The sequence below is a fragment of the Amphibalanus amphitrite genome, unplaced genomic scaffold (assembly GCF_019059575.1).
Source record: "Amphibalanus amphitrite isolate SeventyFive unplaced genomic scaffold, NRLGWU_Aamphi_draft 000046F_arrow, whole genome shotgun sequence".
Taxonomy (NCBI): Eukaryota; Metazoa; Arthropoda; class Thecostraca; order Balanomorpha; family Balanidae; genus Amphibalanus; species Amphibalanus amphitrite.
This window is the reverse complement of record NW_024881542.1, coordinates 1,483,597-1,511,504: the sequence shown is the minus strand read 5'-3', so window position 1 is coordinate 1,511,504 and position 27,908 is coordinate 1,483,597. Positions and strand designations below refer to the sequence as shown.

Below are 27,908 nucleotides of genomic sequence, written 5' to 3'. Positions count from 1 at the left end.
CAATGTCAAATCAGCCAGTTGTGATTCTAAAACAATCAATCAGTGCGTCAGGTCAGTCGGCATTTATACCAATGTGAAGCAATCTCCAATTTAGCTTTAATCTGGCCGGAGGTTGTTCCCTTTATGACGTCATAACTCCGTGACCTGACATGACCTTGACAAAAATTTTTTACCAAAAGTTGCGCAAAGGATGCCCCAAAGGGTAGGGGAAGGTGGGGTAAGACGGACCAGCTAAGGTTTGAGGCCGCATATCTTACTACACTGCTCTCGTAATTCATATTATTTATAGTCTTCGGAATGCTCAATCCTTCCTCTGTTGATATGTGTAAAGACTAAATTTCAAATTAAAGACATCTAGGTGGTGGATGCTCTTAAAGAGGGACATGTCAAAAACTTAGACAAGAAAAAACGTGGGGTAAGACGGACCACCCAGCAGTGCCTGCTATCCGTTCATGTGTGCTACACTGCTGCTCTGTACTCTTGTAAGAAAAAGTAACCAGAATGGTAAAATAACAAAATGAGCCTTTATTCTTTACTCATGTGTGATGGAAGTGCAGCTAAAAGCTGGGAACATGTGTGTTGATTGTCGTTTGGCATGAATGCATGCTAACTGAGCACTTGCATGCATGGCTCACATGCAACAAAGACTCCTTCCTGAAAAATTAGCTTACTTAAACTTGTGTCAATGTTTTGGAAAAGAACTTTCCATATGCAGGGTACAATGGACCACCACAGGGTAAGATGGACCACAGTGTTCCGTCTTGCCCCAAATCTAAATTCTGTCATTATCATGACGTATATGTCAAATAGCCCAACATTGCAAAACCTTGTCTTTCCTAAAGTATGACTATAACTAAGTTTATAACTTTGTTCTTCACAGTTAAGTGCAAAATAGAAACTAATCATGCAAGAAAGGCGCCGTAATTGAATCACCCGTAGACCTCTTATATTAGATCGGTTTGACGAAAAACAACATTTTTCTCAATAACTCAAAAGCTATGCATCCTAGCAGCATGAGCTCAATGTGGCCATTGTTACGAAGGAAAACAAATATAGTGAGTGTATAAAGCAGTAGATACCAGCAGCGGTTCAGCCGGGAGGGCTGGTGGTCCGTCTTGCCCCGCTGGGCCGTCTTACCCCACCTTCCCCTACTGAAAATTTGAGCAGGCTATCTGAAACGGTTCGGCGTGTAGCTAAGAAAAATCTCAGGGGGGGGGGGGGTTGCACCAACCCCCCCCTACATGGGCGAGGGTTAATGTGGTGTATGCTTTGCAATGTGCCAATTTCACACACAATAGTTACGGAGAAAAGCGGAAAGGTGGCACGAAATTTTGACAGACTGTGCAAATGTGCAACCAAGTATGGGCCCCAGTGGCTCTTTGTTGTACTGCAAATTTATGTCTTTATGTCTTAGGTACCGACAAAATACCAAAACATTTGGATTGCAATACCAAATACCAAGTTGGTATCGGTTTGGTATCGGTATACCAAAAAGTTGGCGTCCGATTGACATCTCTAATACGGATCGACTGATTGCTGAGACCCAACGGCCGATAAGATTGCCGCCTGCGGTCGAGTTGACAAAGGTGGTGCACAGCAACCGAGCCAGTGGTGGGCGGCAGGTGTGCGCCATAGGCCGCGGCTGTCGTGCTCAGGGACGCTCCTAGCTGGTAGTCAAACTGAGTATCCGCGTGTGTCACTGAGCTCAAGGTGTGTGTCGGTGACCTGGATGGTTGACCTCTGCCGGTGGTCCGCCGTCTCCGAAGCGGCGTTTCAGGGCACGGCATCTGGCGGCGCTCTGCGGCCATGGGGTCGGCGGCGGGCGCCGTGCCGCTGTGGGTGCTGACGGCTGCCCTGCTGGGCGCCGCGCTCGGCCGCCAGCCGTTCGCGGTGTGCAACAACAGCTGCTGCACCGTGCTGCCCAGCTGCGGCGCTGCGGCATTGCGAGTGTCGTGCAACTGCTCCGGAGCTTCGGTGAGCACCAACTGACTGAAACGGGGCGGGTAGTCAAACAGGAAAAACAAGGGTTTGGATTTTCCAAATAAACAAACATAGGTTAACAAACTTCACGAACAACTGTGTTCGCGAACAAGTGGCGTCATCGGCCTAATTTTGGTAAATTAACAGCGAACAGTTCGCGAGCGTTCATGAATTCTTCGCGAACACGGTAAAAGAGGGGTGGATATGACATCCTCCCCAGCTATTTTGAGCCTAATTGTGGGACCGATTCCCTTCTTCCATATCATGATAAAGAGAGTACACGTTCAAGCTTTGTTACATAGAAATAGCCGTCACTTTCCCCACGTGTCGGCACCGTCCACCGACCCGGCGGGTCGGCGGACCGGTCCTTCATTGTGCAACCACCCTGCATATAACGCACAGGCACTGGCGAATCAGAATCAGAATCAGAACCAGAGTTGGAATACAAGTCTCGGCCCGCTCAGTCGTCTCTCTCCATCCGCGCCTCCGCGACAATGGTGGCAGCGGCGGTCGAGGGGACTTGTGCCCCTCACCACGGACCCCAGCCTCTACATCTGCACTGACATCGCAGTCTGGTTAGTCCGTGCTCCGTGACGGTGTATCTCCCGTACGTCACGTCATCGACTAGGGAGCTGACCATCCTGGACTCGTCATCGTCCAGCAGCACCGTCTCCAGTGAGTAGCTCTGCCCAGCAAGACTATCTGCCCTGCGGCAAGGTCATCAGCTACCCTGGACTACTACGGAGCCCGCCGACAGCGCACGGCTCATCAGCCCGCGCCGTCCTCCTCAGCATCATCGAGTGATGGACACCACCTCGCTGAAGGACTCAAGATCGGAGGAGAGAAGAGAAGAGAAAAAAATATCAACGCTAAATTCAAGACAAATTGACACCCAAAATCAAGAAAATTCACCCATTATGAACTTTTGCTGTATTTTCGTCAAAAAGTGACAGTGAAATTGTGCTGTGAAATTTGTTTTAACTTCGATGTGTTTCAAAAACCGTACTGTTTCATTATCCGTTTTCGTCAGTGTTCTGTCGTTTGTTGTGCTTCATTGTGGTTGCTCACCCCAAAATTTACGGAGAAATTGCAAATGCGCTTAATTTTTGCCTGCATTTTGCAGTGTCACTTTGACACTAATAAGCATAAAAAGAGCATATTCTGAAGTCGGTATGAACATTCAAATACGTTAATCGTGGTCAATTCACTGAAATTATATTGTATTGATATTCGGCCAGAGATGCCGAGGGCCATGGAGATGCCCAGGGACGGTCCCCGCCAAGAGTGCGGAGGGATCGCCCGGTAGTAGGTGTAATTGTCACGAAACTTACTTATCTGTTCATACCATTTTGTGATACGCTCATATGGAAATTTCTTTCTCCGTCAGCTAAACGTTTCCTCTCTTTGTTATGATCGCTTCGGTTCCCTACGCTTCCCTGGGGGAGGGAAGATAATGTGGGACCGATTCCCTTCTTCCATATCATGATAAAGAGAGTACACGTTCAAGCTTTGTTACATAGAAATAGCCGTCACTTTCCCCACGTGTCGGCACCGTCCACCGACCCGGCGGGTCGGCGGACCGGTCCTTCATTGTGCAACCACCCTGCATATAACGCACAGGCACTGGCGAATCAGAATCAGAATCAGAACCAGAGTTGGAATACAAGTCTCGGCCCGCTCAGTCGTCTCTCTCCATCCGCGCCTCCGCGACATAATTGAGCTAGAACCTCGCGAACAAGCCAACGTATGTATCGCTACTAGAAATAGTGATTGGTTTCTATCAACCCGCGCACCGACGGGAGTCTGCGCCAACTTAGAACCGACGGGGGGCGGATGACCGCCCCCCCCCTGAGATCTCGAGAAGGAAGCAAGATAGCGACAAGTGGTAAACGGCATAAGGTACGCACGGACAAGGTCTACAATTTTTACGAAGGTCATTTTCAGGTCAGGTCAAAGATTACGTCACAGGGTTCAGGAAAGTCAAAATGCCCACAGGTTGCGGTTGAAGCGGAGGAGACAGGGGAGGTAGTACCCAAGATCGTCTTAGAGGAGCAGCAGGAATAACAGGTAGCTACACCGTCCAAGGAGCCGGCCCCCAACACTTTTCAGTCCCCTGACAGTGCGCCAGCAGAAACTAATACACCGTCCATGCCAGTCCAGGGCCGCGGAGTCAGTAAAGGAACCTGGGATAGAGACTCCCAAGGAAGCTGTGAGACAGAGAAGTCCGTTGGAAAGGCGGTAGAAAAGGTTTGAACCAAACCGACAAAATATCCTGCAGCAAAAGAAACGTAACTGACTCGAAGATGACCCAAGAAGGGTGGGCTGAGCTCCACGACGGGGGAGAATTATGCATTATGTGTATGTGGTGGCCAAGGGTTGAAACGCTCTTAAGCTGTTGAGAGGAAAATCAAATCAGAGGTATCTCGGACCGGTATTATTCGTGCTTATCTCTCGAGCTATTATTTTTCCGAATACGGGCTTGGGGGAACTGGAAAAAAGAGGCCAGGAAGAAGGGATTTTGGGTGAAACATGTTTTGATTTGATTTTTGGATGTGAATAGATAATTTCTGAAGTGAAAGATAATTTGGAAGTTTAATTCGGACACACCCCCTCGGCCGGCGCGTATGTAGAAAACCAATAGGTCCGGCGAGGATCAAAGCGCTGCGGCCGTTCATGCATGTGCATTTGTATTGTGAGAGCATATTTTCTGACACAACTTTTCACATAGGTTTATCATATTTTCACATAAATTTATCCGAATCATACTTTTCAAGTGATCAAAACAGTGGCGGATCCAGGGGGCAGAATGGGCATTTGCCCCCCCCCCCCAAACGGCATAATTTTAACATTACGCCTATGGACGAGGCATGGAAAGAATCGATAAATTGTTATGGTTTGCCCCCCCCCCAAAAAAAAAAAAAAACAAAAAACTCTGAGATGGATCCGCGTCTGGATCAAAACACGTGCAAAGTGATTTGAACTCCGTTCTTTCTTAGGTTTGCAAGACTATAGTTCCTCTATTTTGACCTTTTTTACCCCTGTGACGTTATCTTTGACATGACCTGAAAATGACCTCAGTAATAATTGTGGACCTTATCTATCTGTGTGTACACTTTGCCGTTTACCGCTTGACGCTATCTTTCTTTGTTCTCGAGATATCGCTGTCATAATGGGCAGTCATAAAATGACCTGACTTGAGATCAACGCAGGCCGAAAGCCACTTTTTTATTATCGCATATGAATGACAATTGATAAGGCTTTAATCGTCATCAGACACAATTGCAAGTTTCAGCGGGGAAAACATCAAAGTCACTCTTCGAAAAATAGGTCAAGAGGTCACGTGATCAAAATTTTCAAAAATTGAGCATCCGAAATAGCCAACAATGTTTCATGGTTGATTGCGAGTTGAACCATATTGGCCGTTTTCACGACGGAATAGCTGGCATCTATTTGATACCTGTTTGGTCCTTTGGTTCCTCAGGAATTTTAGTAGTTCTTTATAGTAGGTTTTCCAGCTTTCGAATGAGTGATCAGTTACTTTGCTGTTATTCTATTAACCCTCGCCCTGGAAGGGGGGGGGGTCGATGCGACCCCCCTAAGGTTTTCGAAGATAGCGTACACATGGCAGCGCCGCCAAATTTGGCACAGCCTATGGGGCAGCCATTTTACATATGACCTGAAAATGTCAGGTCCAAGTGACCTTGGTTCAGGTCACCAGGTCAGAAAAACCGGTACAAGGTCATGGTCAAAGTTCATTTTTTTGCACCTGTCCACCTCACATTTTTGGACTGATTTCCTTCAAACTTTTAGGGGTGTGCTAAGTTCACCGAGTTGTATAACATATAGTTCGGGTTTTTTGATGTCACTGACCTGAGGTCGGTTAGAGGTCATTACGTCGTAATGTTAAGCCTATGGGAAAATACTAAATTCGGAAAATACTGGAGATATCCGCTTCGTTCTATCACTTCTTTGAAACCACAGTACTTAACAGCAGGTCACTTGGTGCTTCTTTAATTGGTGTACTTATCCATGGGTCAGGTCAAATGAGGTCAACTGAGGTCAAATGACGTTTTCGCCAATAACTTGGCACGTAATGACGCTAGAGCTTAAAAATGATGTCATTGGGTTCCTTGTGATCAGCCAAATCGAATGATATGCGATATGATGCAATTTGGTTAACTTAAACTTAATCAATTAATTAAAGTTTACTTAAAATTTAAGAAAAACTTAAGGTACACTTAATCACGCTACAACGTGTACCATTCGACGCGCCTTGACGTGCTGATTTCATTGGTGCTTTTCTTTTTGCTCTATCTTAATTAGATCAAAAGTTATAAGCGAAAAACTTTTGACCTGTTTTTAGCGAAATTTTTACATTTATATCCCCCAAAAACCCCTTAAATATTGACCAAGAGCAACCAAATTTGTACAGGGGGCCCACCTACCTACCAAATTTGGTGTTTCTAGGTGCCATAGGAGCCAATCGCGAGGGGGGGTCGCATCGACCCCCCCTGCCAGGTCGTGTTATGAAAAATGCCCTGCCAGGGCGAGGGTTAAACATTACATTAATTTATTTAATCCAAGGGTTTACCACTCACGTAGACTTGAGGCGTAAGCACATTTGTGACATTTTCAAATCTATTTAATGCTAGTACAATGATAAGAAAACATACTGAGCTGCCAGCTGCGGGTGACCGAGCTCTCCCAATTCCACGCCGGTTTGGCTCTGGAGCCACAGCAGACAGTGGAAGTCAATATCATTGCTAAGGCGGGGGCGGATTTGATACGCCCGGGCACCACTACGGCTGACCGAGCTCTCCCAAATCCACGCTGGCTTGGCTTTGGAGCCGCAGCAGACGGCGGAGGTCTAGGTCATTGCTAAGGCGGCGGCGGATTTGTTGCGCCCAGGCGCCACCAGGGCGCGCGCAGTGTCGGGCTGGTGAAACAGGAGCCGGGTATCTAGTTGCCAGGCTGATTTGCTCCCTCATAGTTAAAAGGTGGGCTACTAGAACCGAAAATTGCTTTGTTTGTAAAGAAATAAGCAATTTGATGGCAAAAACTGCCTGGATTACAACTTTTAAAAATATTTTGAAAGTAAAAGACTTCAGTTGTAAGGATTATAAGGCCTCAACAGGTTGGTACTTGGGGCATTCCACGATAGATCGTACCAGGCCCGTCACCCTCACCTCTCAGATTTTAATGAAAATCCGTCCTAGGGGTAATCATAGGCCCCAAAGACGCCTGGCAAAATATCAGACTTCTCAGATCAAAACTTTTTGAGTTATATTGAATTACATTTTTTAACTTCGGTATGTAACGGTGAGTTTGATGGCCTATAACTCAAGCACGGGTTAAGCAACCAACAAAAAGCAAACAACATTAAGCTTGCGATGAATCAAAAATTAATATTACTATTTAAAAATCCCAAAGAAAAAATTTCATTGTTGAGCAAAAACCTTAATCTTTTTTCATTTGCCTCTAATGACTTTTGGGACCAAAATTTTTCACATTTTTATTTTTTCAAAATAATCTTCATGTCATTGCAAATCGACATGCAAAAAATTAGAAAGGTGTTCTTTCTATATGTTCCTCATTTTCCCGCAAACAAAATGGGTTTCGGAGGGGTTGATACGACCCCAGCACGCCGTTTCGCTTCTAATAGAGCTAGAGCCTCGCGGAGAAAAGGAGCGTGTGTGCCGTTACAAGTCGCAGCGATTGGTACCCGATTTTAAGGTCTCAGGTTAACCGGTAGCGTCTGAGGTCAGGTCACGTGACTGAAGTTACGGGTTCGGTTTTTAGTAAATAACTTCGCAAAAAATGGCCGCAGAGCCGCGATTTTGGCATTATTGTGCTCGCCTAGCTCAGGTGCATCGAATGGTATACTTTTTGCTAGGGTGAGGTCAACTTAAGTAGTTGACCTCGGGTCAAGGTCAGGTCAGAGCCCCTCAGGTCACGAAGCTGGGCAAAGGGTATCATATGGCATATCATTCGATTCGGAAGGTCTTCCCGAGTCCATTGGTGGCTTTCCCCGACTCTCTAGCTCCATTTGATCGGGAGTTATTGACGAAAAACTCGTACGACCCTAGTGACGTCATAAATGACGTCACGCAAGGTTAACAATGCAAAAGTAAAGCATTGGACTTTGCAAGGAGTGCATGAAATCACGATACCATGTACGCGGGATAGTTTTAGATCATTCTCGGCGCCAAAATAACAGTTTTTATATTCCCCATTGATTTATAACAGTGATGTCACGTGACCGACCTGACCTCATGAAACCTTGAAAAATTCCCAGATATACAAGGTGTGAGACCTCTGGAGGACACCATATATGCGTCCAGTAACTTTCATCTCGGACAGCTATGGTCATTGGCGTCCAAAACAATGTCAGAACCAAACAGCCTTTTTCACCCTCGCGCTTATAGGAAAAAGGGTTGAATGAACTCTCTTTTCACTTTTTTCAGATGACTCAGACTTGAATTGAAATTTCAGTAACCCGTGATGTCACTAGACAGCTTTACCACGCCATTTGTAAGTTCCCCTCCCGAAATCACTATTCGAAACCGTTATCGTGACGTAAAATAAATACATTTATAGAAAGAACACCTTCCTAATTTTTTGCATTCTTCTTAACAATGAGCCAAGTATTTTTTTAAAGAAATAAAAATTCCAAACAATTTGGTCCCAAAGTCCAAAAAATACAAATGAAAGAAAACTCGATATGTCATATATCAAAAATAGCGTATTTTTCGAAATTTCAAAAATACATAGGTATTAATCTCTGTTTCATTGCAAGTTCAATGTTATATAACATTTGGCATTTGAATAATCCGTCTTAGAGTTACAGCCCGCCAAACTTAGCGCTGCAAAGCAAGATCCAAAAAATGTTTTACACCATAACTCAAAAATACTTATCTGATAAGCCTGAAATTGTTACAGGTGGATTCAGAGCCCCTGATTACCCCTGAGGCCAATTCTCGTCCAATTCCGAGAGATGAGGGTGTCAAATTGGAAAAAAGTAGTACGATCTATCGTGGAATGCCCCACTTTCCACGTATCAAATAGGTTCCACCGCGAAAGTCCCGTCATTAAAACGGCCATTAGCCCTCGCCCGCGCATGCCATTTTCCCATCCTAGAACGCACATGGGGGGGGGGGGGGGGGTCGCCACCACCCCCTGCGCCATTTCGTTCCTGTTGGAGATAGAGCTTCGCGGTAAGGACAAAAAGATTCTTTGGGAAGAGACAATTCCAATGATACCCAGTTTTACCTTCTCAGGTCAGTCATTGAACTTCCAGGTCAGGTCAAACTAAAAAAAGTTGCTGTTTTGGGTTACCGCTGGATATCAAGTGCGCTGCTTATCATATACCGATGACGATGCCGTTTTCTGGTGCCAAGCCAGCTAGAACCTCTTTGTCACACTACCCGTCCAGGTTTTTGCTGCTGAGGTCATTTCAGGTCAAGTTAGGTCAAGGTCAATGATATGTGTTTGTATGTCTGTGTGTGTGTCTGTGTGTATACTGATGTGTGCACCAGTTGTAATGTGTCCATATTACATGAAATCATGATCTGAGAAGCTTTTACCAAAAATGCAGTCAAAAAACTTCACGAAAAGTACATTCAGCTTGCCTAAAACGCAATTATTTTAGATGACCTAGGTTGACCTTGACCCTGTCTTTGACATCTGTATATCGTCGAACAACATGTTCCATGATAGGTGAGAGGTAAGAATGGCAAAAAAAGCCGAAATCGAGGTGTCAAAAGCTCACAAGGCCCATAGCCAACGCAAGATGTTGAGAATTGGTCATTTGGGTCATGACATGACCTGAAAACAAGGTCATTCAGGATACCTGTGAAGAAAATTCATTGTTCTGTTATCTTCAGATCATGCATTAATTTGCATTTGTTCATGTCTACTTTGCTCAATTGAGCTTGGTATCATGCCCATATAAGGAAAATTGGCCGCGCTGAAATGTCAGAGGTTGCACCAACCTCACCTCGGGTGGAGTGGGGGTAGCGCCCGGTGGGACAAGGTAACCTTTGACCGGTCGCACGGCCGAGCAGCTGTCACCAGTACAGCCTCTGACAGTCCCGCTCACTTCCCCTGCGCGGGCACTGAGCGCAGCTGGATGGAACAAAACATGTATAAGAAAAATGTAAATTAAAGCATGTTGTAAATCAAACAGAACAATGATTTTTCTTCACAGGTATCCTGAATAACTTTAATAGCGATGTGGACAGTTAAACTGACAAATATGACATTTGTTTAATAAGACGAGAGCCAAACGTTCTTTCCGTGGCCGGTCAGGCGGGCCGAGAGCGCCGGGTCTGCAAGTCGATAAGGGTCATTTCACGCTTCTGTGTGGCTGATTTTGGTCCATCGTGACACTGAGCAGTGTGATTGCGCCTTATTGTCGGCTGTGGGGGACGCATATTAATGTTAGGAAATATTGCTTCGCTAAATATTGTTCTTTTGGCGTTCAGCTTTCACTGGAACTCGAAAAAACATGCTTATTTTTTCAAGAAAGCCCGGGACAGCCCGTTGATTAAAAAAATATAAAGTTTTTACAAAAACGCAATGTTCGAAAAAGGCCATCGATCGATTTTGATAAAAAATACATTTTTGGATTCAGCTCACCTTCAGCTTTCGAATGGTATATACCGTTTCTTTTGAGCCTTAGATGACCTTCCGACGAACCGTGAGGGAGTGTCAAGTGTCAACTACCACTGATATAGTGCCTTCGTAACATGTTACGAAGGCACTAAAACTACTTCGTAAATGATCAAATGCATGCTAAATTCGAAATCCGCCCGAAAAACTACCCTGGAAACATGTAAAACTCCAAAAAGTGAACCGAGGTCACCAAAGGTCAATGACCTGACCTGACCTTCAGGTGGCTTTGACAGTTGACACCCACAATGCTGCATGGGACCAACATCATTTCACATGTTTGGACGTTACAATCACAAAAATACTGGAAATGCGCGGATAATGTGAGCCGACATACGCCAAATCGCGATTCCGGCCAAGCATGGTCTCGAGAATCAGGTCACAAGTCAAAAGCCATTTGGGTCAGGGTCATGAAATTCTTAGAGCATGTGTAAAATTGATAAAATCGGGAGGTAATGAAAGTTTCGTCGCGATCGGCCGCTTTTTGCGCGAGTTATGTGCGAAAAGCCGAGGTGGTCCTTTCGACCGCCTATATGTGCGATGGTTAATTTTGGCTTTTGATGCCGAATTTTGTTTTATGTCGCTTATTTCACCTGATAGAATACAGTCCGAATTAGATTCGCTTCACTTCACTTCCTTAATATTTTGTTGACTACCAGTCAACAAAAGCTCAGAAGTATATGTATTCTTTTATTTCAATCCATTATCTTTGTCAGAGGCATATCAACCTTGACCCGCAACTGACAATGTGTTTTAATTACAAGAAAATACACTTGTGATTCCAAAATATATTGCCAGTTTTGATACTGTTGGCTTTAGGACACGTGACTAGCCAAGTTCAGAATGTTCTAAGTAAAAGTAAGTATCATAAATAAAAAAATGATGCTGCTAAAATCAAGCCATTTTGATAGTGCTGTGTTGGACATGATTGCGTTTTCATGAATGTGAGGTCTGCTGCCAAACTACTACAATTTTTTCTGATGGTTTCTTTCAGGATGTGTTCTCTCATCTCTTTTTAAACACTGGCATTTTATCAACTCACCTCTGAGCTTCTTTAGCCGAGAAATTTTGATAAATCCAAAACCATATCAACTCACCATCCCCAGGGGGTGAGTTGATATGCTGTCATCTGAGTTGATATGATGTCATTGATATTGCCCATCTGCTGTCAGGGCGCCCCTCTTCTTCTCGGAATGGGGGGGGGGGCGCCTCTCTCCGTTTGTTGGGGCGTCGCTCCTCTTCAGGGGTGCTTTCTCCTGCTGGGGGTGCCCTTCCGCTGCCAGGGGCGCCTCTCTTGAACAGAAGGTATCTTTTTATTCTTGTAATAAGACGCCGCTCTTCTGCTGGGGCGACTCTCATCTGCTGGGAATGGGCAATTGGGCGTCGCTCTCTTGCTTGGTGAGCCCAACTTCTGCTGGAGGCGCCCTTTTTCTCCTCAACCTTTGCTGTGTCGTCGCTCTTCTGCTTGGGGCGCCCTCTCTGCCGCGAGCTATGGGCGCCTTTTTGGATAGCGCGGGCGGCCGCCCTCGCCGCCCCACGCTGGATCCGCGCCTGCTGGTGCTGGGGTGCATTTGTCGCCGAGGTGACCATTTTGAACATCTTGTCTAAAAGGAGTGTGAGCGTCAAAGGAAAAGTGTATGTGACTGATGCAGTTCATGGAACAAAACTTCAGATTTGGCGGTTTCATATGGTACCTGGCAATCACATGTAACACGAAAGGGTTTCCTGTAGTTTTCATTTATTTTCGGTCACACGGCTATGAATCAACCGCGCCGCCATTTTGACTTTTTTACCCCTGTGGGCTGTGACGTCATCTTTGACCTGACCTGAACATGACCCCTGTAAAAATTGCAGACCTTGTCCGTGCGTACCCCATGCCGTTTACCGCTTGTCACTATCTTGCTTTGTTCTCGAGATCTCAGGGGGGCGGTCATCCGCCCTCCCGTTGGTTGTAAGTTGGCGCAGACCCCCGTCGTCGGTGCGCGGGTTAAGAAGCTTTTTACGTGATTCTGAATCCGACGTTTGATTTGTGCTGACGCTTACTTCATGGACATCCCGGCCGAGGGGATTGGGGAGTTGTTACGACCCCCTTCGCCGTTTCACCCCTAACTGGCTCGCTAGGGCCTCGCAGAAAAAAAGAGCGTGTGCGCCGTTACGAGACGCCGCGATTGGTACCCGATTTTAACCCGCACACTGCACGGGGAGGGTGTTTGAACATCCCCCTGACGTTGTTAGCGGTTATCTAAAAACGGCGGCGCTTTAACTGACCTCTCCTCTGTGAATATATAGCGTCGGATTCATATTTGCTTGTAAAGCCTCTCTGGGGCGTTTAGGAGACGGGGATCACGAATCTGACACTTATTTTGCCCTAGCTCTTTTCCTTCATCCCTAAATCGTCCCTTAACCCGCGCCCCACTTGGGGGGGGGGGGGCTATTCATAGCCCCTTCCCGTTTTTCTCCAATAACTTCTAAAGCGCTTGACTATCGACGCCAAACTTTCAGTACCCTCGGTCAGATTAATTTGACACCTTGTGTCAAAATTTGAACTTTGTAGCTACCATAGGTCGGCCGGAAATTATGCTATCAAACTGCTTTCTCGGATTCTCAATTTTTTCTTTTTTAAGTGAGTATACATATAAAAAATCAAAATTTATATTCTCATCTTTTTTTCAAAAAGTTTTTGACTTTTCGAAAAAACCGGAATATATGTGACAGAACACATGCTTACACGAACAAGTTTTAGCCTGATATCTTAAAAAATGGCCAAGCTATACGCAGTATAGCAAAAATTTCAATATCATAATTTTTCAAATCAATTTTTCAATACGTTTGTGACATCGTACACCAATAAAAATAGCACCATCGTGTTCCTGAGCTCAAATTGCATCCGATAGACACTTTTTTGTTGAAAAATTTCAGATTTAAAAGTTGACCTTTTTTACCTGAAATTGGCCTGACCTGAGCTAAATTCAACTCAAAATGACCTCGAAACGACCTCGTCCCTCAACAACAGGGGCCAAACGCGGGAAGGTGGGTCCTTCAGCAGCATAAACCTGGTCGGATAGTGTGACAAAGAGGTTCTAACTGGCTTGGCACCACAAAACGGCATCGTCATCGGTTTATGATGAGGAACGCACTTGATATCAACGGTGACCCAAAACAGCATCATTTTTTAGTCTGAACTGACCTGGAAGGTCAATAACTGACCTGAGAAGAAAAACTAGGTAGGTATCATTGGATTCGTCTCTTCCCAAAAAATCTTTTAGGTCCTTACCGCGAAGCTTTATCTCCAAAAGGAACGAAATGGCGCGGGGGTTGGCAACCCTCCCCCCATTTGCGTTCTAGGATGGGAAAATGGCATGTGCGGGCGAGGGCTAACCAACTGCGCCACCAGTGCCACATTTGACCCGAGGAGGAATCGATTGTGACCCTCATTTTGGTGATCAGACGAACGTTTGAGGCACTTTTGACGCGCCCCGTCCTTTTAGGGACGACTAGGGCATGAAAGAGGGGAGGTAGGGCAAAATGTCTTATTTGTGTTTACCGCCCCCAATTGCCCTCTCAAATGCTTTTTAAGCAATTCTGAATCCGACGATGTATTTACTCGTCGATGTTGCTGACGCTAACTTCACGGACATGTTAGAAGGGGGGGGGGGGGGTTGTTCAAACACTCATGTCAGCAGGGCGTGGAAATCCAGGAGCCCCAGCCCCAGTGTTAACGGAGCGAGCGAAGCGGGCGGAGTCTTTCCTTAGATTAACGGAAATTTCTGAGTATGAGCGGCCGGCCGGCCGGCCGTGCGGACGCTTTTGCGAGGCTTATATCTCAGCAACCACTTGACCGATTTACACGCGGTAATTTTTGTAGGGTAGCTTCATTCCTTCTACCAAGTATTGGACTATTCCCGATGCGTGTCGGTGACCTCTTATGCACGTGCCACGTGCAAAACGAAGAGGTGACAGTTTTGTAATTGTTGCAATATCTCGGTAACAACTTGGCCGATTGCGCTGAAAGTTGGCATGTAGGTAGGCACCCACTAGGCACTGCATATCCATGTGCCAGAGTTGGGGTGCTGCTGCACGTGCGCACGTGCAGGGGTCTTTACCAGATCTCGAGAACGGCTGGACCGTTGGCGATCAAATTTGGTACACGGATAGGGACCGGTTAGTAGGGTGCCGTGCACAAGTCAGTTGGGACCCATTCTGCACGTGCGCACGTGCAGGGTGCCGCTTCCAGATCTCGAGAACGACTGGGCCGATTGTGCTCAAATTTGGCACATCGCTAGAGACCGGTTAGTAAGGTGCCGTGCACAAGTCAGTTGGAGGTAATGTTGATCAAGACAGCCCATATTCAGCCCAGATTCAGCCCGGATTCAGCCCAGATTCGGGACACCTCCGATCAAGCTGAAACTCGCACACAATGTAGGCCATGACGTGCCCAATCCACAGTCCAAGTCATTCGGTGGCACTCCCAGCCGTTTGACCTACAGAGGTAGGCAAAGGTCACGTGGCCCAAATTTGAACAGCAGATTGTGGCCCACCCAGTAGAGCTAGAGCGCTAAAAATAGCACCAATCGACTCGCCAGCATCTAATCTTACTTTCCCAACACTCATTTAACCTCTCAAGGTCATGCGATGACCTAAGGTCATTTGTGGGCTATGTCGAAAATACACTTGCACAGCAGTTTTCGAGTAGATGGATTGACCGAATTCCAAATCAAAGCACATCATCGGGTAGCCCATAGGCCGTAGTAACTTTCCTTAAAAACCGCTTTTCGATATGTGACCCCGTTTGACCTGGGCAGGTCAAAATGTGCAAATAAACGACACTCAATACGTCACAGCCCAGATTCAGCCCAGATTCGGGGCACCTCCGATCAAGCTGAAACTCTCACACAATGTAGGCCATGACATGCCCAATCCACAGTCCAAGTCATTCGGTGGCACTCTCAGCCGTTTGACCTACAGAGGTCAGCAAAGGTCACGTAGCCCAAATTTGCACAGCAGATTGTGGCCCACCCAGTAGAGCTAGAGCGCTAAAAATGGCACCAATCGACTCGCCAGCAACTAATCTTACTTTCCCAACACTCATTTGACCTCTCAAGGTCATGCGATGACCTAAGGTCATTTGTGGGCTATGTCGAAAGTACACTTGCACAGCAGTTTTCGAGTAGATGGATTGACCGAATTCCAAATCAAAGCACATCATCGGGTAGCCCATAGGCCGTAGTAACTTTCCTTAAAAACCGCTTTTCGATATGTGACCCCGTTTGACCTCGGCAGGTCAAAATGTGCAAATAAAAGACACTCAATACGTCGCAGCCCGGATTCAGCCCAGAATCGGGACACCTCCGATCAAGCTGAAACTCGCACACAATGTAGGACATGACATGCCCAATCCACAGTCCAAGTCATTCGGTGGCACTCCCAGCCGTTTGACCTACAGAGGTCAGCAAAGGTCACGTGGCCCAAATTTGCACAGCAGATTGTGGCCCACCCAGTAGAGCTAGAGCGCTAAAAATGGCACCAATCGACTCGCCAGCATCTAATCTTACTTTCCCAACACTCAATTGACCTCTCAAGGTCATGCGATGACCTAAGGTCATTTGTGGGCTATGTCGAAATGTACTTGCACAGCAGTTTTCGAGTAGATGGATTGACCGAATTCCAAATCAAAGCACATCATCGGGTAGCCCATAGGCCGTAGTAACTTTCCTTAAAAACCGCTTTTCGATATGTGACCCCGTTTGACCTCGGCAGGTCAAAATGTGCAAATAAACGACACTCAATACGTCGCAGCCCGGATTCAGCCCAGATTCGGGACACCTCCGATCAAGCTGAAACTCGCACACAATGTAGGCCATGACATGCCTAATCCACAGTCCAAGTCATTCGGTGGCACTCCCAGCCGTTTGACCTACAGAGGTCAGCAAAGGTCACGTGGCCCAAATTTGCACAGCAGATTATGGCCCACCCAGTAGAGCTAGTGCGCTAAAAATGGCACCAATCGACTCGCCAGCATCTAATCTTACTTTCCCAACACTCATTTGACCTCTCAAGGTCATGCGATGACCTAAAGTCATTTGTGGGCTATGTCGAAAATACACTTGCACAGCAGTTTTCGAGTAGATGGATTGACCGAATTCCAAATCAAAGCACATCATCAGGTAGCCCATAGGCCGTAGTAACTTTCCTTAAAAACCGCTTTTCGATATGTGACCCATTTGACCTCGGCAGGTCAAAATGTGCAAATAAACGACACTCAATACGTCGCAGCCCGGATTCAGCCCAGATTCGGGACACCTCCGATCAAGCTGAAACTCGCACAAAATGTAGGCCATGACATGCCCAATCCACAGTCCAAGTCATTCGGTGGCACTCCCAGCCGTTTGACCTACAGAGGTCAGCAAAGGTCACGTGGCCCAAATTTGCACAGCAGATTGTGGCCCACCCAGTAGAGCTAGAGCGCTAAAAATGGCACCAATCGACTCGCCAGCATCTAATCTTACTTTCCCAACACTAATTTGACCTCTCAAGGTCATGCGATGACCTAAGGTCATTTGTGGGCTATGTCGAAAATACACTTGCACAGCAGTTTTCGAGTAGATGGATTGACCGAATTCCAAATCAAAGCACATCATCGAATAGCCCATAGGCCGTAGTAACTTTCCTTAAAAACCGCTTTTCGATATGTGACCCCGTTTGACCTCGGCAGGTCAAAATGTGCAAATAAACGACACTCAATACGTCGCAGCCCGGATTCAGCCCAGATTCGGGACACCTCTGATCAAGCTGAAACTCGCACACAATGTAGGCCATGACATGCCCAATCCACAGTTCAAGTCATTCGGTGGCACTCCCAGCCGTTTGACCTACAGAGGTCAGCAAAGGTCACGTGGCCCAAATTTGCACAGCAGATTGTGGCCCACCCGGTAGAGCTAGAGCGCTAGAAAAGGCACCAATCGACTCGCCAGCAACTAATCTTACTTTCCCAACACTCATTTGACCTCTCAAGGTCATGTGATGACCTAAGGTCATTTGTGGGCTATGTCGAAAATACACTTGCACAGCAGTTTTCGAGTAGATGGATTGACCGAATTCCAAATCAAAGCACATCATCGGGTAGCCCATAGGCCGTAATAACTTTCCTTAAAAACCGCTTTTCGATATGTGACCCCGTTTGACCTGGGCAGGTCAAAATGTGCAAATAAACGACACTCAATACGTCGCAGCCCAGATTCAGCCCAGATTCGGGGCACCTCCGATCAAGCTGAAACTCGCACACAATGTAGGCCATGACATGCCCAATCCACAGTCCAAGTCATTCGGTGGCACTCCCAGCCGTTTGACCTACAGAGGTCAGCAAAGGTCACGTGGCCCAAATTTGCACAGCAGATTGTGACCCACCCAGTAGAGCTAGAGCGCTAAAAATGGCACCAATCGACTCGCCAGCATCTAATCTTACTTTCCCAACACTAATTTGACCTCTCAAGGTCATGCGATGACCTAGGGTCATTTGTGGGCTATGTCGAAAATACACTTGCACAGCAGTTTTCGAGTAGATGGATTGACCGAATTCCAAATCAAAGCACATCATCGGGTAGCCCATAGGCCGTAGTAACTTTCCTTAAAAAACGCTTTTCGATATGTGACCCCGTTTGACCTCGGCAGGTCAAAATGTGCAAATAAACGACACTCAATACGTCGCAGCCCGGATTCAGCCCAGATTCGGGACACCTCCGATCAAGCTGAAACTCGCACACAATGTAGGCCATGACATGCCGAATCCACAGTCCAAGTCATTTGGTGGCACTCCCAGCCGTTTGACCTACAGAGGTCAGCAAAGGTCACGTGGCCCAAATTTGCACAGCAGATTATGGCCCACCCAGTAGAGCTAGTGCGCTGAAAATGGCACCAATCCACTCGCCAGCATCTAATCTTACTTTCCCAACACTCATTTGACCTCTCAAGGTCATGCGATGACCTAAGGTCATTTGTGGGCTATGTCGAAAATACACTTGCACAGCAGTTTTCGAGTAGATGGATTGACCGAATTCCAAATCAAAGCACATCATCGGGTAGCCCATAGGCCGTAGTAACTTTCCTTAAAAACCGCTTTTCGATATGTGACCCCGTTTGACCTCGGCAGGTCAAAATGTGCAAATAAACGACACTCAATACGTCGCAGCCCGGATTCAGCCCAGATTCGGGACACCTCCGATCAAGCTGAAACTCGCACAAAATGTAGGCCATGACATGCCCAATCCACAGTCCAAGTCATTCGGTGGCACTCCCAGCCGTTTGACCTACAGAGGTCAGCAAAGGTCACGTGGCCCAAATTTGCACAGCAGATTGTGGCCCACCCAGTAGAGCTAGAGCGCTAAAAATGGCACCAATCGACTCGCCAGCATCTAATCTTACTTTCCCAACACTCATTTGACCTCTCAAGGTCATGCGATGACCTAAGGTCATTTGTGGGCTATGTCGAAAATACACTTGCACAGTAGTTTTCGAGTAGATGGATTGACCGAATTCCAAATCAAAGCACATCATCGAATAGCCCATAGGCCTTAGTAACTTTCCTTAAAAAACGCTTTTCGATATGTGACCCCGTTTGACCTCGGCAGGTCAAAATGTGCAAATAAACGACACTCAATACGTCGCAGCCCGGATTCAGCCCAGATTCGGGACACCTCCGATCAAGCTGAAACTCGCACACAATGTAGGTTATGACATGCCTAATCCACAGTCCAAGTCATTTGGTGGCACTCTCAGCCGTTTGACCTACAGAGGTCAGCAAAGGTCACGTGGCCCAAATTTGCACAGCAGATTGTGGCCCACCCAGTAGAGCTAGAGCGCTAAAAATGGCACCAATCGACTCGCCAGCATCTAATCTTACTTTCCCAACACTCATTTGACCTCTCAAGGTCATGCGATGACCTAAGGTCATTTGTGGGCTATGTCGAAAATACACTTGAACAGCAGTTTTCGAGTAGATGGATTGACCGAATTCCAAATCAAAGCACATCATCGGGTAGCCCATAGGCCGTAGAAACTGTCATTAAAAACCGCTTTTCGATATGTGACCCCGTTTGACCTCGGCAGGTCAAAATGTGCAAATAAACGACACTCAATACGTCGCAGCCCAGATTCAGCCCAGATTCGGGGCACCTCCGATCAAGCTGAAACTCGCACACAATGTAGGCCATGACATGCCCAATCCACAGTCTAAGTCATTCGGTGGCACTCCCAGCCGTTTGACCTACAGAGGTCAGCAAAGGTCACGTGGCCCAAATTTGCACAGCAGATTGTGGCCCACCCAGTAGAGCTAGGGCGCTAAAAATGGCACCAATCGACTCGCCAGCAACTAATCATACTTTCCCAACACTCATTTGACCTCTCAAGGTCATGCGATGACCTAAGGTCATTTGTGGGCTATGTCGAAAATACATTTGCACAGCAGTTTTCGGGTAGATGGATTGACCGAATTCCAAATCAAAGCACATCATCGGGTAGCCCATAGGCCGTAGTAACTTTCCTTAAAAACCGCTTTTCGATATGTGACCCCGTTTGACCTCGGCAGGTCCAAATGTGAAAATAAACGACACTCAATAAGTCAATACGTCGCAGCCCGGATTCAGCCCAGATTCGGGACACCTCCGATCAAGCTGAAACTCGCACAAAATGTAGGCCATGACATGCCCAATCCACAGTCCAAGTCATTCGGTGGCACTCCCAGCCGTTTGACCTACAGAGGTCAGCAAAGGTCACGTGGCCCAAATTTGCACAGCAGATTGTGGCCCACCCAGTAGAGCTAGAGCGCTAAAAATGGCACCAATCGACTCGCCAGCAACTAATCTTACTTTCCCAACACTCATTTGACCTCTCAAGGTCATGCGATGACCTAAGGTCATTTGTGGGCTATGTCGAAAATACATTTGCACAGCAGTTTTCGAGTAGATGGATTGACCGAATTCCAAATCAAAGCACATCATCGGGTAGCCCATAGGCCGTAGTAACTTTCCTTAAAAACCGCTTTTCGATATGTGACCCCGTTTGACCTCGGCAGGTCCAAATGTGAAAATAAACGACACTCAATAAGTCAATACGTCGCAGCCCGGATTCAGCCCAGATTCGGGACACCTCCGATCAAGCTGAAACTCGCACAAAATGTAGGCCATGACATGCCCAATCCACAGTCCAAGTCATTCGGTGGCACTCCCAGCCGTTTGACCTACAGAGGTCAGCAAAGGTCACGTGGCCCAAATTTGCACAGCAGATTGTGGCCCACCCGGTAGAGCTAGAGCGCTAGAAAAGGCACCAATCGACTCGCCAGCAACTAATCTTACTTTCCCAACACTCATTTGACCTCTCAAGGTCATGTGATGACCTAAGGTCATTTGTGGGCTATGTCGAAAATACACTTGCACAGCAGTTTTCGAGTAGATGGATTGACCGAATTCCAAATCAAAGCACATCATCGGGTAGCCCATAGGCCGTAATAACTTTCCTTAAAAACCGCTTTTCGATATGTGACCCCGTTTGACCTGGGCAGGTCAAAATGTGCAAATAAACGACACTCAATACGTCGCAGCCCAGATTCAGCCCAGATTCGGGGCACCTCCGATCAAGCTGAAACTCGCACAAAATGTAGGCCATGACATGCCCAATCCACAGTCAAAGTCATTCGGTGGCACTCCCAGCCGTTTGACCTACAGAGGTCAGCAAAGGTCACGTGACCCAAATTTGCACAGCAGATTGTGGCCCACCCAGTAGAGCTAGAGCGCTAAAAATGGCACCAATCGACTCGCCAGCATCTAATCTTCCTTGCCCAACACTCATTTGACCTCTCAAGGTCATGCGATGACCTAAGGTCATTTGTGGGCTATGTCGAAAATACACTTGCACAGTAGTTTTCGAGTAGATGGATTGACCGAATTCCAAATCAAAGCACATCATCGAATAGCCCATAGGCCTTAGTAACTTTCCTTATAAAACGCTTTTCGATATGTGACCCCGTTTGACCTCGGCAGGTCAAAATGTGCAAATAAACGACACTCAATACGTCGCAGCCCGGATTCAGCCCAGATTCGGGACACCTCCGATCAAGCTGAAACTCGCACACAATGTAGGCCATGACATGCCTAATCCACAGTCCAAGTCATTTGGTGGCACTCCCAGCCGTTTGACCTACAGAGGTCAGCAAAGGTCACGTGGCCCAAATTTGCACAGCAGATTGTGGCCCACCCAGTAGAGCTAGAGCGCTAAAAATGGCACCAATCGACTCGCCAGCATCTAATCTTACTTTCCCAACACTCATTTGACCTCTCAAGGTCATGCGATGACCTAAGGTCATTTGTGGGCTATGTCGAAAATACACTTGAACAGCAGTTTTCGAGTAGATGGATTGACCGAATTCCAAATCAAAGCACATCATCGGGTAGCCCATAAGACGTAGTAACTTTCCTTAAAAACCGCTTTTCAATATGTGACCCCGTTTGACCTGGGCAGGTCAAAATGTGCAAATATACGACACTCAATACGTCGCAGCCCAGATTCAGCCCAGATTCAGGGCACCTCCGATCAAGCTGAAACTCGCACACAATGTAGGCCATGACATGCCCAATCCACAGTCTAAGTCATTCGGTGGCACTCCCAGCCGTTTGACCTACAGAGGTCAGCAAAGGTCACGTGGCCCAAATTTGCACAGCAGATTGTGGCCCACCCAGTAGAGCTAGAGCGCTAAAAATGGCACCAATCGACTCGCCAGCAACTAATCTTACTTTCCCAACACTCATTTGACCTCTCAAGGTCATGCGATGACCTAAGGTCATTTGTGGGCTATGTCGAAAATACATTTGCACAGCAGTTTTCGAGTAGATGGATTGACCGAATTCCAAATCAAAGCACATCATCGGGTAGCCCATAGGCCGTAGTAACTTTCCTTAAAAACCGCTTTTCGATATGTGACCCCGTTTGACCTCGGCAGGTCCAAATGTGAAAATAAACGACACTCAATAAGTCAATACGTCGCAGCCCGGATTCAGCCCAGATTCGGGACACCTCCGATCAAGCTGAAACTCGCACAAAATGTAGGCCATGACATGCCCAATCCACAGTCCAAGTCATTCGGTGGCACTCCCAGCCGTTTGACCTACATAGGTCAGCAAAGGTCACGTGGCCCAAATTTGCACAGCAGATTGTGGCCCACCCAGTAGAGCTAGAGCGCTAAAAATGGCACCAATCGACTCGACAGCATCTAATCTTACTTTCCCAACACTCGTTTGACCTCTCAAGGTCATGCGATGACCAAAGGTCATTTGTGGGCTATGTCGAAAATACACTTGCACAGCAGTTTTCGAGTAGATGGATTGACCAAATTCCAAATCAAAGCACATCATCGGGTAGCCCATAGGCCGTAGTAACTTTCCTTAAAAACCGCTTTTCGATATGTGACCCCGTTTGACCTCGGCAGGTTAAAATGTGCAAATAAACGACACTCAATACGTCGCAGCCCGGATTCAGTCCAGATTCGGGACACCTCCGATCAAGCTGAAACTCGCACACAATGTAGGCCATGACATGCCTAATCCACAGTCCAAGTCATTCGGTGGCACTCCCAGCCGTTTGACCTACAGAGGTCAGCAAAGGTCACGTGGCCCAAATTTGCACAGCAGATTGTGGCCCACCCAGTAGAGCTAGAGCGCTAAAAATGGCACCAATCGACTCGCCAGCAACTAATCTTACTTTCCCAACACTCATTTGACCTCTCAAGGTCATGCGATGACCTAAGGTTATTTGTGGGCTATGTCGAAAATACACTTGCACAGCAGTTTTCGAGTAGATGGATTGACCGAATTCCAAATCAAAGCACATCATCGGGTAGCCCATAGGCCGTAGTAACTTTCCTTAAAAACCGCTTTTCGATATGTGACCCCGTTTGACCTCGGCAGGTCAAAATGTGCAAATAAACGACACTCAATACGTCGCAGCCCGGATTCAGCCCAGATTCGGGACACCTCCGATCAAGCTGAAACTCGCACATAATGTAGGCCATGACATGCCTAATCCACAGTTCAAGTAATTCGGTGGCAGAGGTCAGCAAAGGTCACGTGGCCCAAATTTGCACAGCAGATTGTGGCCCACCCAGTAGAGCTAGAGCGCTAAAAATGGCACCAATCGACTCGCCAGCATCTAATCTTACTTTCCCAACACTCATTTGACCTCTCAAGATCATACAATGACCTAAGGTCATTTGTCAAGGTCATTCGACATAGCCCACAAATGACCTTAGGTCATCGCATGACCTTGAGAGGTCAAATGAGTGTTGGGAAAGCAAGATTAGATGCTGGCGAGTCGATTGGTGCCATTTTTAGCGCTCTAGCTCTACTGGGTGGGCCACAATCTGCTGTGCAAATTTGGGCCACGTGACCTTTGCTGACCTCTGTAGGTCAAACGGCTGGGAGTGCCACCGAATGACTTGGACTGTGGATTGGGCATGTCATGGCCTACATTGTGTGCGAGTTTCAGCTTGATCGGAGGTGCCCCGAATCTGGGCTGAATCTGGGCTGCGACGTATTGAGTGTCGTTTATTTGCACATTTTAACCTGCCCAGGTCAAACGGGTGTCACATATCGAAAAGCGGTTTTTAAGGAAAGTTACTACGGCCTATGGGCTACCCGATGATGTGCTTTGATTTGGAATTCGGTCAATCCATCTACTCGAAAACTGCTGTGCAAGTGTATTTTCGACATAGCCCACAAATGACCTTAGGTCATCGCATGACCTTGAGAGGTCAAATGAGTGTTGGGAAAGTAAGATTAGATGCTGGCGAGTCGATTGGTGCCATTTTTAGCGCTCTAGCTCTACTGGGTGGGCCACAATCTGCTGTGCAAATTTGGGCCACGTGACCTTTGCTGACCTCTGTAGGTCAAACGGCTGGGAGTGCCACCGAATGACTTGGACTGTGGATTGGGCATGTCATGGCCTACATTGTGTGCGAGTTTCAGCTTGATCGGAGGTGTCCCGAATCTGGGCTGAATCCGGGCTGAATCTGGGCTGAATATGGGCTGTCTTGACGGACATGTTGGAGGTACTCCCTCGAAATTTCGCAAGTGCAAGGCCCACCCTCTCGCTCGCTCCGTTAGTCGCCCCAAAAGGCGTTATACTGGTTTTATGCATTGCTAGGTGTGGCGTCAACCGTTGATATAAGTTTTAGGCACCTAAGTTTGGTTTTGATTTTGTGTAATCTCGTTACAGATGACTCTGCGAAGGGGAGAAATTCCGCACCGTGTGCTGTCGCTCAGCATATCACATGCGAAGCAAGTAATCATTCATGAAGATGCAGTAAATGATTTGAGCCAACTGACCAACTTCAGCATTCGGGATGTCGACCAAGTAGAAATACGCAGACACGGAATGGCGCTTTCTGCGAATTCGGAAATGAGGTCGGTGAAGTTTGAAGGCATTGGGACACTTCGCATCGAAAGCAACGCTTTTTCGGGAGTCTGGCAAGCAAGGGCTAGCATTCGAATCGGTCGCGTATCACGTCTTCATATGAAGCCTAACGCTTTGGCCTATATGACTGCTGAGGTTGGACCCAGCCTCGACATCTGGCAGGTTGATATGCTTGACCTAAGCTCCGGAGGGGTAATGTCTCCGTTATATTACCTAAAGCTTAATGGCGTTACCATGATCACATGCAACAACAAAAGTTTCCATGGAAAAATTGACACCGTGACACTGAACAACGTCACAATTATTGAAGCGATGCCGGGTTGTTTCAGCGATTTGCCACGTCTGATCATCCAATCGAGTAATATCAGTACAGTCGAGACTCAAGGCTTTGTGGGCAGGATCCTGGAATTAAAGATCAAAGACACCACTTTCGAACAAATTAAACCGATGGGCATTAGCATCACGACCACTAAGATGCAAATTGGCAAATCACGTATTGAGAAACTATTTGGAAACGGCATATCTGCAAAGGCCAAGCTCGAGCTCAAACTTGAAGACCTGCAAATCGACAATTTAACCAAGGACGCGCTGGTTGGGCTGAACCTTTGGCGGGGTAGCCCACACCAGACCATGGAATTGACAGGCCTAGTCGTGCCGCACGCGGAAGACGGTTCGCTGGCGTTCGCCGACTGCGCTGAGATCCGGGTGAGCAGTCTGCACCTGACGCCACCCTATCCGCGAGTCTGTCCCACGGAGAAGTGGGTGCGCCAGCTAACAGGAGCCGAGCCGAGCGGGGAGCTGAGCACGGCACAGTACCAAATCTTCCAGGAGCTCTGGGGGGAACACCTTTGCGACGAAGATAGGCGGACATCTTTGCCCAAACAGCGCTCAGATTGTGAGACAGAAACACGTGCTTCCGACGAAGACTTCATCGAGTATGACGACAAGTGGTACGAGTATGTGTACACTGAGAGCGGAAAGGAGCAGGAGGTCGACGGCTATATGGATTGGGAGGATCAGCCCCTGGATCACCTCGCTGAATTATCACCAGAAGGAGGCGACGGAAGGCGCACTGTTGTTGTCAATAGTGCAGAGAATATTGTCGCTGCAGAACGTCCAGAAGAAGCAGACGACTGTGTGACACTCAACGACTCCAATTTGCAGCCTAAGACAGTCGAGCATTCAGAGAGCATCAAAGAGAGGGAGTTGGAGCGCAACGACGACCATGAGACAAACACGGACTCGGAACACCCACCCGTAGCCAACCATGGCCTGGGTTCAAAGCTGGGGCAAGAATCCAACAGCTCCACAACACGTGTTCCCAACCGCATCACGGACACTTCTCCAAATTTGGGGAAACAGCAGGACACTCTGGCAGAGCCTGCAGGGGGATCAGAGGTTCCATCCGGCGGCGAGGGGCGCGCGGAGACCCCGACCGCCCACGGCGGGCTGCTCGAGCAGCACCAGATGCTGGTGTTTCTGGTGCTGGGAGCCGTGTTCTCGCTGGCCATTGTGCTGCTGGTGTCCCTGCTGTTTCTGGTTTTGAAACGACGCTGCGCACACAGCGCCAAGCCGGCTCCGGACGTCCACCTCCTGGACCTGGTGGCGAGCATTCCTCCCGCGTCGCTCGTGGACAGCGGGCGGACCCGGCCCATGTCCAGCGGCTCGGAGCCCGCCTCGATGGAGGGCCACTTTTACGAGGAGATCAAAGAGCCCTCGCTGGGAGTGCCAGCGTTCCCCGCTCCACTACCACCGCAGCTGTACCAGAATATCCAGAATGACCGCTCTCGCCTGCCTTTCGAGTATGAACGGCTGCTAGATCGCTGAATGAAATGAATCCAGCAGAGGTGCGAAGTGCGAGCGGCGGAGTGGGCAAACTTCGCCGCAGCTGCAAACATGAACGGATGAAACAGCCAGAGGGTAGTCGACAGACTGAGCCACTGACCGCGCTCTGGCAGTTTGGACTCTGGTGAACCACCCCTGAACGTGTGCTGAATTAATCTGTATCGGTGCTGACTGAACCGCCTCGGAGCTGGTGCTAGTCAACAGAATATTTGACAGAAGTAGCGCTGTGTCAGCAGCGTGACCCGTTGACCAATATCTACGGACAATTAGGTATGTAAATACTGCAGTTTTGTAAATGCCTCAAATAACTAAATTGCAACGTTGGTGCACCAGTGGAAGCTGCGCTACAGCACGTTACGTGCACTGGGAAGCTGTTGCGGTATTCTTGCCGAAAATGTGTTAAGAACACTGTAAATGTCCATGCTTAGCTAAATTAGGGGCCTGTTTAGGTTTCAAATTGACAAGGTTCTGCTTGCCACAACCGTATTGAGCATTTTCAATTCTGATTTTGACATTTCGCTTGCACCTCCCGAATTGGAAAACTCAGCCTGCGGACTGTAGCAATGATTGAGAAGAGCGCTGATTTAGTGTGTATGAAATGAACAATGATTATAACGTGGCGTTGATCGCGAATAAATGACATATCTCACAGGAATCCGTCACAATCTCAGCACAATCTCACCTTTCATGACGGTGACCTCAGCAGGCCTCAGGTGTCTGTATGGCGCAGCGTCGGCACCTCTTCTGGTAGCGCGCGCATCACCTGCGCTCTGCCCTGCGCTTACCTACACAGCTAAGCATGCCCGTGTGTGTTTACAAAAAAAGCAAAAAATACACTAAGATCGCGATCACTGGTTAACCCCTTAGTTTCAGTTCGCCGTGCGCGATAGTTTCGCCAGCGGCCGCCAGAGGGATATCGCCATGCGCGTCGTTGCTAACCATAAAAATCCAAGAAAAGT

General features: G+C 47.6%; 1 protein-coding gene across 1 annotated transcript; it reads left to right on the top strand.

Annotated features, from left to right (window-relative positions):
* The first annotated feature begins 1,585 nt into the window (after window positions 1–1,585).
* Window positions 1,586–27,598, top strand: LOC122377541. The gene is made up of 2 exons (XM_043357659.1): window positions 1,586–1,974; window positions 24,907–27,598. Exons 1-2 carry the CDS (start codon window positions 1,807–1,809, stop codon window positions 26,929–26,931), a joined length of 2,193 nt encoding a protein of 730 aa, XP_043213594.1. The 5' UTR covers window positions 1,586–1,806; the 3' UTR covers window positions 26,932–27,598.
* The last annotated feature ends 310 nt before the right edge of the window (window positions 27,599–27,908 follow it).